We start from the raw sequence: 13781 nt of genomic DNA, 5'->3' as shown, positions 1-13781 counted from the left end.
GACATCAGAACCATAGAGAAGAGGGAGCTCAGGGCAAATGCCCTTATTTTCTCAGTAAAGTATGAGGCAAAGTCCTCAACTAAGAAAGTAGAGAGGGTGGTGTAGGAAAGATTGAGAGCAGCTACCATGGGAGGTGAGACAGAGAATCAAGCAGGGAAGAATACAAGGATTGTATTGCTTTGATAAGGACCCAGCTGAGACTGTATAACATAAATCTGTAACAGACTTGTCACAACAGTTTCATGACTTCCTCTACTTTCTATCCAACAGTACCTGAGGAGAAGCAGAGGGAGGTGGATAGAGTGACACATAGCTAGGGTTGGGTTGGGTGGTAACAGGCCAAGGAGGCAAGGCATTGAGAAGAAAAGACAGGGTGTTATTGAGATAGTGAACTATAGGGTTGAGAGTGGGAAAGGAGAAAAGTGAAGCCAGAGCAGAGATGATGGCCTGGGAGAATTCTGAGCAATAGAAGGACTGGAGATTGCAGTGAGGACAAAGAATAGGTCTAGGATGAGTGAGACAAAAGGAGAGACAGAATAATAAGAAGTTAGTAGATATGTGAGCTAAGTGAAAACAGATGTATTTCTCAGTTACCCGGTATGTAGTACCTCTGAAATCTACCTTATGCTTATGTTAATGTATATAGTGGGTAAATTAACCTTCTTCAAATAACATACCCTCCTCAAGAATCTATAGTGACTCCCTCTTGCCTATATATTAAGTCCAGATCATTCAACCTTATCTTCAGATTTCTTCACTAACTGGCTCCTTCCATTTTACCAACTCCATTTTTCATCACTTTGCAATCCATTTCCTTTGTTCTGTCAAGGTCACTAATTTTTTAAAAATCTACATATAATCTGCTTATTTATGCCCTGGCCCACAACATTCTTTAGAATTAGAATGTTCACTGTCCTGCTCTTTGCTAATCTATGACTTCATCCACTTCAAAACTTATCTTCAAAATCACTCTCTTTTTATTAATCTTCTCACCTCTAATCATATCCTTATTCAGTGTCTGGAGTAGTTGTGTATTCAGGTTATATATTATTGTTAAAGTTTTCTCACATTGTTTTCAAGTGTTTGTTTTGAGTGCAGGACCAAATCTCTTATTTCTTTATGATACCCTCAAAGCATGTAGCTTTGCTCTGAGCAAACTGGCTGCCCAGTAATTATCTAACTGCATGGGCACTAGATCAATTTTTATATCATAGTATAAAAGGATGTCAGTGTTTTTCTGGGGAGACTGGAGCAGGGTCCAAAGCGAGAAAATGAATCAGAAAAGAAAATGACTTCTTGTGCCTGCTTCTAGAAAGGATCTTGAATATGTGGTGTTTTCCAGATAAAATAACCTCACAGAAAGCTTTTTGCTTCATATTTTCCTTCTTCAAGACAGATCTCACAAATCTCTCTTACCTTCTTCTTCATTCCATACAAGATTTGATATACAAAACATGGCAGCAAGCTGTAGTTTAACATGTGAATGACCCTAAATGACAAAGAAAAGGAAATTCTGTCAAAAACAGATGTAACTTTATATGAAATTGCATCAAAAACAGAGGTAATTTTATGTAAAATTGCATTTCAAGTAATAAAGTCCTAAGAAATCCACCAAGTTATGAGTATTTAGAGTAATCAGCACAGAGGCATCATTATAGGAATGCTATGCTGGTACCTTATTATTAGAAAACTTTTCTCGTTACCACCAACTAATAGATATACTTGCTCTGTGTAAACTGTAGGCTATACCTAATCAGAGTCATAATGGAAATTATTTGGAGTCATTATTGTAATTTTATGGAAATTTATGTTACTTATGAATTATTCATTATACAACATTTAATCCTCTAACATAAATTTAGATATCATTAATTTTGTTATTTATCTTTTCCAAATACTTATTTCATTCAATTTGCTCAGCCTTTTTTTTTTCTTAATTCAGAGGTGGTAGGGATGGAGAGCATTGCATGTCTGTACTTCATAAACAGAAAATGTTTTAAAACAAGGTATTTTTTTCCCCCTTGCTTTTTGGTGAGGCAATTGGAGTTAAATGACTTGCTCAGGGTCACCCAGCTAGTGTCATGTGACTGAGGCCGGATTTAAATTCAGGTCCTCCTGACTCCAAGGCTGGAGGTCTACCCACTGTGCCACCTACCTGCCCCAAAATAAGGTACTTTATAAGGGGCTCATTTGGACTACACATCTTACTGAAAATGAGGCTTTACCACCTCAAATTTGGATCACTGGGAAGGTCAAACTACTACTATTCATTTGGAAAGATACCAAAGAACATGGCAAGTTATTTATATAACTACCTCTCAAAATCTTAAATCTAGGCAAGAAAAAATCAACTACAAAGAACAAATTTTTAAAAAATTCTCTACTACAAACGACATTAAACCCAGGCAATTACTGAATGCATTATTTTGGAACACTTCTATTTAAATCACCTACTACAACCTTGAATTTGGGGTCAAATGACTGGGATTTGAGTCTACTTAACCTTTTGAAACATCAATTTCCTTATCTGTAAAACGATGATTAAAAAGTACTTGCCCCACCCCCCTACACAAAATTGTAGTGAGGCTCCAATGAAATAATGAGTATAAAAGGTTTTTTCTTTTTAAACTGTAAAGTGGCATATGAACACAAGCTATTATTTCTATGACTTTTATTAGAGCTATATTTCAACTATTTCTGTTTGAATTGTGCTTTTCACATTCTTTCTACTATATAAAAAGGGTCTCTCACACACACACACACACACACACACATAATATTTTAAAGCAGAATTCTCAATATTTCTTTTAGGAAGAAACCAGACCCCTCTTAAGGTTAAGTTTGCAATGTAACTGTGATATAGCCAAGGAAAAGGATTAATTAAATGAACAGTTTCAGAATTTTATGGTTCTAATTAAATCTCCTTCCAACTACTTAGTTCCTAAATTTTTTTTGATTAAATTTTATTTTTCAATTAACAAACATTTATTTTCTTTCCATCCACCTCTGCTCCCCTGTAAAAAAAAAAAGAAGAAAAAACCCCAAAATCCTTGTAATAAATATGGATAATTAGGTAAAACAAATTTTCATATTGGCCTTATCCAAAAATTCAATCACTCTTCATTTGGAGAGATTTTCTATTTGACTTCTAGTAAAAGAAAAAAGTCAAATTCTTCATACCTTCACTTAGCAAATAGTTCTCGAGTGCCTACTTATGTACAAGTTCTAAATTTTTAAATATTTTATCTAAATAATATATAAATATGCTATACTTTAATTAGATTATTAAAATGAACTATGTTTCAATATCTTTGCACAATCTGTGTTTTGAAATAGCGATACTAACATAGCTATCCTGCCTCCTAAATCTATGAACAATAAGAAAAAACCTTCCCTTAAGGAAAGAAAAAGGCCATACATACCATGTAATACTTAATTTTCTGCAAAATGTCATCATTGGACATAATGAGTTCTTTTGCTGTTGTTCCATCTGCTATATTGGCCAATATACATAATGTCTAGGGGGGAAAGAACAGTTATTGGTGTGGATGCAGGCTTTAATTTATCTGAACAATTAAACTTTTAAAACAATTTTGATACTTCATGATGCTCTGCCTACATAGAAACCAAAATAAATGTTTTTAAATCACCAGTTCTACACATTTTATATAATTACAATGTAAAAGAAAAATATAATGTATCATAGTACTGTTAAGACAAAATTTGCCTCAAAGCCTTATTGTTTTCTGTAACTTGATAAGTAGCTTTTAAAGTAATAATTTTAGTACAGCAATGAGCTTTACAGGTGAAACCTATGTGATATTTTTAGTCACTACCACAAAAACGTATTAAGTACTTAATCATTATTAATATGTTCTATTTCTGTAGGAATCATTTACATTGGCCCAGTGTGGCTTCATTTCACAAGGATGAGATGGGGAAGAAACCCTGTCACCTCCTTATCAGTAAAATATTTTCTCTGAAGGTCTAGTATCCCCTGAGAGATGATAGATGTTGTATTCAGTAATCTTTACCAGGCTTCTCAGACTTCTCTACTTACTGGTAGATAAGGTATTTCCTTGTCCCACAGCTACATTAGGGATGTCTTCTTTGAGGGTCTGGAAATTTTTCTGATCCTCAAAGAGGATACATATGGGTGTCCCTAACATGAGATAGGGGATGATAGGGCAGAGACCCTATGTTTTTTCCCTTTCATCAACTTTGCATGAAAGTTCATTACCCTTACAATACAATCATATGTTATTCTGCATGTTATTATAAAGATATAGGATAATGGTGTGCCTCTTGTATCTGCATCTTCCCTCCCAACATCAGAAATCCAGAGAGCATAGAATATGTCTTAATTATCTTTGTATCCTCCTCATCTTAACTCCCAGAGCACAATGTTTTGTAGAATGTAGGATCTTAAAAGGTAACTGCTAAACTGAAGTGAATTAACTAGGAATGTCTAAGGCTATGTGCTAAAAGCCTTTTGATGTCTCTGTTAGTGTAAGACTGAAGTGGTTCTCTCTCACATAACACCTGAACATAATAATTCCAGCTTTGTAGAATACCTGAAATGATACATCCTTTTTTCTGTATTTTATTCCACACATTCCCATTCATTTCACTTCTTCTTCCTCTAGCTATAGAATACAGTAATAGTCTCTTTTTTTTTGTCACCAGTAGGCTGGCCATCAGGTGGATTTTTTTTCAGTCACAGAAACTTGTGAAGACAATCAACTACAGTATGAAGGAGTTATAATTTGTTTTGGGAGAGGGAACATTCCCATTGATGAAATTACTAGTCTTCTGCTATGTCCTGCTCTGGGAACTTATAATTCCCAGGATACAAAAAGGAAAGGTTTAATTAAGAAGGATCTGAAAGGAATCTCTATCAGATATGTCTTCTGGGGGGCATCCAGTAGATAGAGCGTTGGGCCAGGAGTCAGAAAGACAAATTCAAATCTGGTCTCAGACACTGCCTAGCTGTGTGACCCTGGGAAAGTCACTTAATTTGTTTGCCTCAGTATTCTCAACTGTAAAATAGGGATAATAATAACATCTATTTCACAGGGTTGTTAAGAGGATCAAGAGATAATATTTGTAAAGCACTTACACAGTACCTGGTACATAGTAGGCTCTACATAAATACTTATTCACTTCACATTCCCTTTTTGGTGAGTGGAAATGATGGGAAGTAAGAAATGTAACTGTGTGGCTTTTGACTAGAAATAAGGAAGGCATTTCAAGGCCCTGTGGGAAGGTGAATCATAACAGAGAAACAAATAAATGTCCAGAAGGGCTGAAAGGAGCTAGAGAGTAAACTTCTCGTGCTTTTATTCTGTTTTACCCACAACTGCAGACCACGCCTGGCTGTTTCTGTTAGGACTCATCCTAGAAGAGGATGCCAATAAATTCTGGGGATAGGCTCTCCTCCCCATATGACCAACTAAAGCCATTTAAAGATATGAGTAAAGCAAAAAGGGCTGAGAATAGAGATGACTAGCCATTTATTTTGTTGACAAATAGTTTAATATTCAACTATTTGTTTGGAAGGGATCACTCAAAAATTCACGATTACATTGGGCAGAAAGAGTTGACAGATGTCTGATTTACATGGGACAGCCCCATATCTTAGAACCCTATCCTATGACTAACAATTTGGAACACATACTGACCATTTGGGGAGCCTCATCAGATACTACTACCAACTACCACTGGCAAAATATTCCTCCTCCCCTTTAACGCTCTGCTTCCATTTTACTGAATAACCTCAGTCAGAACACGTCCTGCACTTAAGACTAAAATCTGGCAATAACAGCATCACTTATGGAAAAAAGTAAAAATTACTTGCTGGAAAAACAAAACAAAACGAAACAAAACGGTTTCTCCCAGTTTTCCTCTTCCCTCATATTATAAGAGAAGGATTCAGAACAGCAAGGTTTATAAGAATTCCACCCACCAAGAAGCAAGCAGACAATCACAGGTGGTAATCCAGTCCAGTTCTATTTTCTTTCAAGTTTTAATGCAGATAAAAGCGAGAAAAAGAAATTGAAGAAAAGAGATGGTAAAGGAAAATGAAGCAGGACAGAGTGTTATTATGTGAAAGAGTGTGAGTAACTTAAAAAAATGTATATGCTCTTTCCCCTTATCCTATAATAGGAAGACCCAGAACAGCAAGCAGACATGGTCAGTACTAGGGGAAATAATTGAAGCATCCTTATCTATGGATGGTTGAAGGCTTTCCTATTTTAAGTTATCTATAGTCAGATGATGAAAAAGATACTGAACACTTGTTATGCTTGTTAGAGATAGGCCATCCCTCTATTAGCTAAAAAAAGACAAAGGAGTTTTTAAACACAAATTTATTGAATAGGATAAGAGTATTTTTGTCAATGTTGTCTTGGATGCTATTATTTTCTAAGGGCATGCTTAGATTTTAGCATGGCAAATTTGGGCTACATTTTTGCTCCAAGACTGGCATAGTTCAGATTATGAAGCATCCTATGAAGATGACACTACTTTGGGAAAAGGTAAGCAAGTGCTATGGCCAATGTGGCATTAAAGCTTGGGACCACTAATAAAATCCATAAGTAAACATAGTTTTGTACTTCAACATTGTAAGAAAGGAAGATCAAGAATTATGTTCAGTTGGAAAATCATATACACATGCACACAAATGGCCTGAAATCTGTACACTGATGATTCAAAATTAATGTTATTCTAACATGTTTTGGCCAGGTTAATGTACTTCCAATGGAAGTGTGAATGAATTAATAATCTTCCATGAAAAGAGGTTTCCCTCAATGATGCCATTTTCCCCGCTAATAACCAAAAGGACAATGCAATGAATCTAACCAAGATTGTAGCCCAAATCTGCAGAACAGAGAGAGTCTCTCTCATTACTTTCTTTCCTTCACTGAGACCAGATATATAATTCTACAGAGTAAAGAAACTCCTCAGCCCAGAACTTCAGTTATGTAGGATTTGGGGTGAAGTATCTCACAGAAAGCATGGAATTCTCTCTTTTCCTTCTCTTTGATTCCAGTTTTAAAGACTAATTATTGGGGCAGCTAGGTGGAGCAGTGGATAGAGCACCGGCCCTGAAGTCATGAGAATCTGAGTTCAAATCCGGCCTCAGACCAAACACTTGACACTTACTGGCTGTGTGACCCTGGGAAAGTCACTTAATCCCAACTGCCTTAAAAAAAAAAAGACTAATTGTTTATATTTCCTACACCCTCTTTCCTTTGAGAAATCTCCAACAGATTTTTCTTCCCCACCCATGATGAGGTTGGGCAGGCACCGATACAGATTACCAGAAATGAAACAGAAGCATTGAGTGGTTTGCCTAAGTCAACTTAGTGGATACCACTGAGGATATGATCTAGGTGTCTGGACTCTTGGTCCCTAAGAACATGTACCTTTATTAATATATGAAAATATTTACAGAGAGAAATAAAGAAATCTGAGAAAAACTTCAGGAATAAGTCACCCAACAAAATCAACTATGATCTCAGATCTAAGGATAATGAGGATTCAACAGATTCTAGGTTGCAGAGGACAGATATTGCTGACTTCTCCCCTGTACTTGAACCAAGTGTGCTTTGATTTGAGTCAAAGCTAGCATAAAAAATGAAAACCTGACAGTCAGTGACAAGGTATGTCTGATGTTGCTTAAGACTAGTTATACTCATAGCAAACCAAAGAGCAGGAGAATGGAAATTTTGGGGCCCTGAAGCAAAGCTGAGAGCTCCAAGGTCCTAGATAAAAAGATCATTTTTTAGATTTACAGATGAGACAGAATTAACAGAGAACATGATTCCATCTAGGAATGATTTCCTGCCTCAAGGGGAGCAGAAAATAGAAGATAGTAAAGATGGAGTATCTTTTAGAGAAGACAGGCTGTTTAGACAATAAACTGAAATTTTAATTTCATATCATCGGGCATTTATAGCAAAAAGATCATGCCATATTGAATCCTCCATGTCAGGGGTAGACAAGGCAAAGTTTGTGGAGATAGTGATTACAATAATGAAAGCCCAATGAGAAGAGAGGATGTGGTAAAATGCCATGCCACTATAAAATGCAGCTAAAGGCTCAGTTGAATAAGCAGCTTGTTTTCCAAGGAACCAGTGCTTAAGATTAAACAAAAACTTGGGGAAATGTGACACTTACTATAAGAAAACACAGGTTAAAAAAAAAAGGAGCACTTGATACAAAAAAAATGAGGTGCATCTTGGACTACATGAGGTATAATGTTATTTAAACTGTCAACATTATTCCTTCAAAAGACACTAACCATATGCTTGTGTTCTAAAGTGACAGAGAATAATTGGATAGGAGTAAAGGTCATGTAAGGCTATTATATATATGATACAACAAAGGCAGTTTTTATCAGACTAAGCCATTTCCACTTGTAATTCTTTTTTACTTCCCTGTCTTTGTTGATTTTAACCTTTTAGTTGTTAGCTGGGAGTACAAAAAGGAAATAATACAGAAATAAGAAAGAGAATCTGACAGATTCAAGAAGAGGCAAGAGACTAAAGAGAAGGTGTAGAGCTGGCTATTTATACCACCTATGAATTGACTTTTTTTTTCCTTCCTTGCTTGTGCCATGTATACAGTAGGGCAAATTGCTGTTCTGGACTTTTCTCTTGTAGGATGTGGCAAGAAGCCACCTTTACCAGCATTCAATAGCCCTTTTTCTTTTCCTAAGGGAAGGCTGCTCCCACTCTGGTACCCTGACTACTCAAATACCCGAGTTTTGCCAAAGAGACTGACATGGAGAAAGGAAAAAAGCAAAGTTATCATAGCACGAATAGAAAGTGATAGTATATCATATGTTGGAGCAATACAAGTAAATAAACCTCGTTGGATGACACCAGTGAGGTTGCATCTATTTTATAAGCCAGGTTCATGTATCTCAAATTATTTTTGTCTAGACAAAGAGTAGCAAATCTAAAGAATGGAATATGTAAACTAGACCTTCCCTAGGCAAAAGCAAACTCTACAGTCTGCCCAATTTGGAAAAAGCAGCAGGGGGGTAATGGCTTCCCTAACCAATTCATAATTTTTGCTGAGCCCAAAAGAATTGGGGTAATGTGTCCTAATATTGTGTATCATGAACTGTAGTCAACTCAAAAAAAAAATAGCTTGTTGTCCTTAGAGCTCTTCAGTGACCCATGAATATTCACATTTGGGCAATATCTACTAATTCCAGATTCATCTGCTTTTTCTCTAGCATTAAATTTGAAAATAAACCTTTCCCCTCTTTTCTTTCCACCATGTGGGTAATTAATATTTTGATCTGATATTTTTTCAACATATTACACTGAAAAGCCCAAGGTAGATCATCCCTGTATAAATACAGAGTGATACTATGACACTGATACTGACAAGAAACAATGAAAAACGAGATGGTAAAACTACTTCCTTGTGAGAGCTGTTTTATGACGACAAATAAGCATGTTTCCTATCCTTTGGTGTTTGAATAGCTTGGACATGAAGAATTGTTCCAGCTGTCAGAGTCACTGAACTAAATGGCGATGATCCTCACTGTCTGATATAGCCTTTACTTCCAGTATTATCTCTCTAATCCCCCTCAAAAAGCTACTTCCACCAAGTAAGCTACTCATGCTTTTATGAACTCAAGCCCCTCCTTTTGGCCACTATGCATTTGCTCATATAATCTCCTATGTCTTCTAGTGGACGCCAAATTAGAGGCTTGAAATCATGCCATATGAGGATCAGTCGGAGAAAGAAAAGAGTTTTAAACACAAGAAGACAGGATCAGGGTAGCGGTGAATGGACATAATAGCACAACTGGGTAGAAATCACAGAAAAGATTAAAATAATAATTGCAGAGAGAAGCACAAGCATCACGTAAAGAAAAAGATCTAATTAAAGCTACACAAAAGTTGAATGGGCTCCTTCATGGATTCCTACTCACTAGAAGTTTTCAAGCAAAGACTAACTAGATGATAACTCGTTGGGGAGGTTGTACAGGTATTCTTGTTTGGCCTTAGGTTGAACCAGATGGACTGACCCAATGGCCATGGGATGAATGGATCCTTGCAAATGGTGTACATGCATATGTATAAACCCATCCACACACATGTGCAGACATGCTTACAATGTAAGAGTTTGTGTGTACACACATGTGGGTACACGTATACACAACAGATGGTCTAGACATACCATATGGCTGCTTTGAACTTTTAACTTTTTTTAAAATGAGGTTTGTAATCAAATTGACAAGCTTGATTACAAGTAGCAGAGACTTTCAGTTGTGTCCTTTTTCAACTACATCTTGCAGCTCACTCAGAACTGTACAATATCAGACTCAGAAGAAAGGCTGAAGGTCAACTATTTTAGTTTGTCATTTCTAAATGAGACAATCAAGGCTCAGAAAAAGGAAACAACTCACTCAAAGTCATATTTACAGAGAAACAAGATAACAAAAGGATTGGGAATAGGTACATGGGGTCATATTGGAGGGGCAATATTTTCCATACCTTTGAACCACTATCAATGTTATCCTTAGTACAATGAATCTGAGTTTCTAAGACAACCACCACTCCCACTCAGATTATTTTAAGATGATATTCTACATAGCTTCAATCTCTAGATCCTATGATATGCTATTTGCCCTCAAGGGTTTAATTTCTCAGTGTGTGTTCAGTACACATACCACATGACAACATACATTCACACAATTCATGATTATGGTAAAGAGTCCAGGCACACATCACCTCAAACCTCTATCCCACCCCACCATGCTTCCATGCCCAAGTAGACTCTTTTCCATCTCTCTCCCCAAAATACTAGTTTCCTATTGCTACTATACTGTAACCTTGTAGAGAGAAGAGAACAGGTCTTATTCATCCTTTTATTTCCCAGTGCTCTGTATACAGTAAGCATCAAATACATTTTTGTTGAATTGAATTACTGGGCCAGAATCCTGGTAGTTTTCCAGTAGAAACTATCCTTCAAGGTCACCACTAATCCATTTACTAATAGATAGATTCACTAATAGATTTACTAATGGATAGATTCAAAGTTAGTTTCAATATAGTTGTTCAACTAACTTTGAATCTATCCAGTTACATTAATATTTAGCCCAAATTTTTAAACATTTAATCTACAAGGCTCTTATGGTATATTTTTGTCAAGAGTTTCAGAGTTTAGACCTATGGAGCTGGATGGTCCTTCAGTGGCTACTGAACCTAACGCCTATCTAGAGAAGAATCTCTTCTATAGCATCCCCAACAAATGGTCATCCTGCCTCTGGAGGAAAACATGGAATGAAGCAGAACCCATTACTCCCCACAGGAGCCCATTCTGTTTCTGGGCAACTTGAATTATTAGGAATTTTTTCATTACAACAATTCTAAATCTGTGTCCTTGCAATTTCTTCCCATTACTTCTCGTTCTCCTAGATTGAATAACTCTAACATGACAGACCTTTAAATAACTGAAAAGAATGATCATAAGCTGCTATTCTGTCCACTAACTTCCTTTCTCTGGGCTCTTAGTTTCTTTGAATAATCCTCATGCAGAATGTTCTCCAGTCCTCTTATCTTGGTGACTTTCCACTGCACATGCTCAAGTCTTTCTTAAAAAACATAACGCTCAGAATCGAACACAGGATCCCAGATTGGCCTAAGCAGGGAATGTTATTTTGGAACTACTATTTTCTCTGTTCTGAACATTATTCCTCTCTAAATGCAACTTCAATAGCATTTACTTTTTGTTGCTTGCAATCTACAACCCCACTTCACCCTCTTCCATCTTTTGTACTTGGCTTTTTAGAATCTCCTGGGAAGATGCGTTCCTTCCTATAGTTGTCTCCCTCTTTCCTTTCTCACTGATATTGTTCATCATTATTTAGCCAGAATTTCATGTTTGAGGACTTCCACGCCTCCTAACCTCCCATATTTCCCTTCGGAGATTCTGGTCATGAGATCATATCTCTGAAATTGTTGACACTTGGCTTACTAAAGTATGCAAACAATATATGTGACTCAGTGTTCCCTTACCTTGCTATTACAAACTCCACATATGATCACTTCCTCAATTCAAACATATTAAAAACTGAAATGAAATTAGGTTGGCATTTTATTTTAGTGAATCCATCTTGATTCTTAGTGATTACTAAATTCATTTCCAAATGTTCACAAATGATTTGATTGATAGTCCATTTTAGAATTTTGCTAGGAATCAACATCAAGTTTACCAGTGTCTTGTTCCCACAATCCATATTCTCCCTCTTCAAAGAAGAAAATTAAGCTATTTTCCCATCTCTAATCTTTTGGTACCTCTTCTTTTTCTTATGATTTTAAAAATATTCCTCTAGTGTCTCCAAGATCACATTTCCAAGTTCCTTTTAGCACCTAATTCACCTGGTCCTGGAAATGTGAACTAATTGAAAGTGGCTGAATACTCACTATCTTCTTCCTCACTTCTCTTCAGCTACAAATGCTTCTTCATTATGTTTGTTATACCCTTCCATTTGAAAACCAGCCTTCTTACTGAAGAAGAGAGAAGTAAATAGGAGTTTAATAACTCTGCATCTTGTCATTTGTTAAAATTAAACTGTATGCTGGAAGGATTAAGCCTTTATGAGTCTATGTGCCTCAACTAGTGACCAAATTAATGACCATATAGTCCTTTTCTGTTGTCCAGTATTTTTTCATAAATTTTAGCTCATTCTGGTTGTTAGCTTTCCGGACATCATTCTTCAGAATTTGTCTCTTTTGTGCCTTTTTGGGGTTGTGACCCTCTACCATCTTTTGTATTTGGCTTTTCAGAATCTCCTGGGAAGATGTGCTCTTGTCTCCTCTTTCCTTTCTCACTGACATTGTTCATAATTATATAGCCAGAATTTCATGTTTGAGGACTTCCATGCCTCCTAACCTCCCATATTTCCCTTCGGAGATTCTGGTCATGAGATCATATCTCTGAAATTGTTGACATTTGGTTTACTAAAGTATGCAAACAATATATGTGACTCAGTGTTCCCTTACCTTGATATTACAAATTCTACATATGATCACTTCCTCAATTCAATTCAATTCAGTTCAACAAACAGGCATTAAGTGACTACTATGTGTAAGGCATTGTGCTGGGTACCGGAGATACAAAAACAAAATGAAAAAACAGTCCCTGTACTCAAGAAGTTTACATTTTACTGGAGAGTACAACATGTAAAAAAGATAAATAAATTTAACTTAAGGAGAGTGAGAACACATTTTTAAATCACCAATTAGTTCTTCCCTGTTGATCTAAATAAAATCTAGAATAGAAGTTACTTTATTGCTTCTTAGTTAAAAATGTATGAAATGCTCTATTTTTAGTAGGTCCAAAGAGGCTTGAAGTTCCCCTACAGTATTTCTCTGTCACTTTCGTAGTCTCTATTAGGAAAGCATCACTGACATACTCTGTCCTACTAGGAGGTTCATAGTACATTCTCAAAGTAATAATCTAATTTAAATGTTATCTATCATGTTTTCATTCTCAGGTTTGCAGACTTCCATAAGGTAAATATATCTTCCTCCTCTCCCCCTGTTAAATCTGTTTCTTTTGAACAAAGCAATACTTTCATTGTCATGTTTCAGTCATAAATGTTATCTTACAAAGTGTCAGTGATACCTAAGAGATCAAATTTAACTTTTTATACACACAAATTTTGAGTGCAAAAGTGAAGTTAATTTTTGTAGTACTTAATGAAATATGTAGATTTAACATTCATGGAGAAATTATCAGGAAGAAATGAA

At 36.1% G+C, this 13781-nt stretch overlaps 1 protein-coding gene across 6 annotated transcripts in view; it reads right to left on the bottom strand.

The window, feature by feature from the left end:
• ARMC8 (armadillo repeat containing 8) overlaps positions 1-13781 on the bottom strand; it is a 137148-nt gene that overhangs the window by 4170 nt on the left and 119197 nt on the right. For 5 of the 6 annotated variants that reach the window (XM_020986114.2, XM_020986112.2, XM_020986116.2 and 2 more), the window contains 2 exons: positions 3423-3518; positions 1417-1489 (listed from right to left, as the gene is read on the bottom strand). In XM_020986114.2, coding sequence (XP_020841773.1) covers positions 1417-1489; positions 3423-3518 — 169 coding nt within the window. Of the gene's footprint in view, positions 1-1416; positions 1490-3422; positions 3519-12452; positions 12537-13781 lie in introns of those variants that run through there. The other variant, XR_002324425.2, reaches the window with a different exon arrangement.

Source organism: Phascolarctos cinereus, unplaced genomic scaffold, assembly GCF_003287225.1.
Source record: "Phascolarctos cinereus isolate Bilbo 61053 unplaced genomic scaffold, phaCin_HiC Scaffold_726;HRSCAF=1367, whole genome shotgun sequence".
In the NCBI taxonomy this organism is placed as follows: domain Eukaryota; kingdom Metazoa; phylum Chordata; class Mammalia; order Diprotodontia; family Phascolarctidae; genus Phascolarctos; species Phascolarctos cinereus.
Note: the sequence above shows the minus strand (reverse complement) of the source record. Positions and strands in the feature narration are given on the sequence as shown.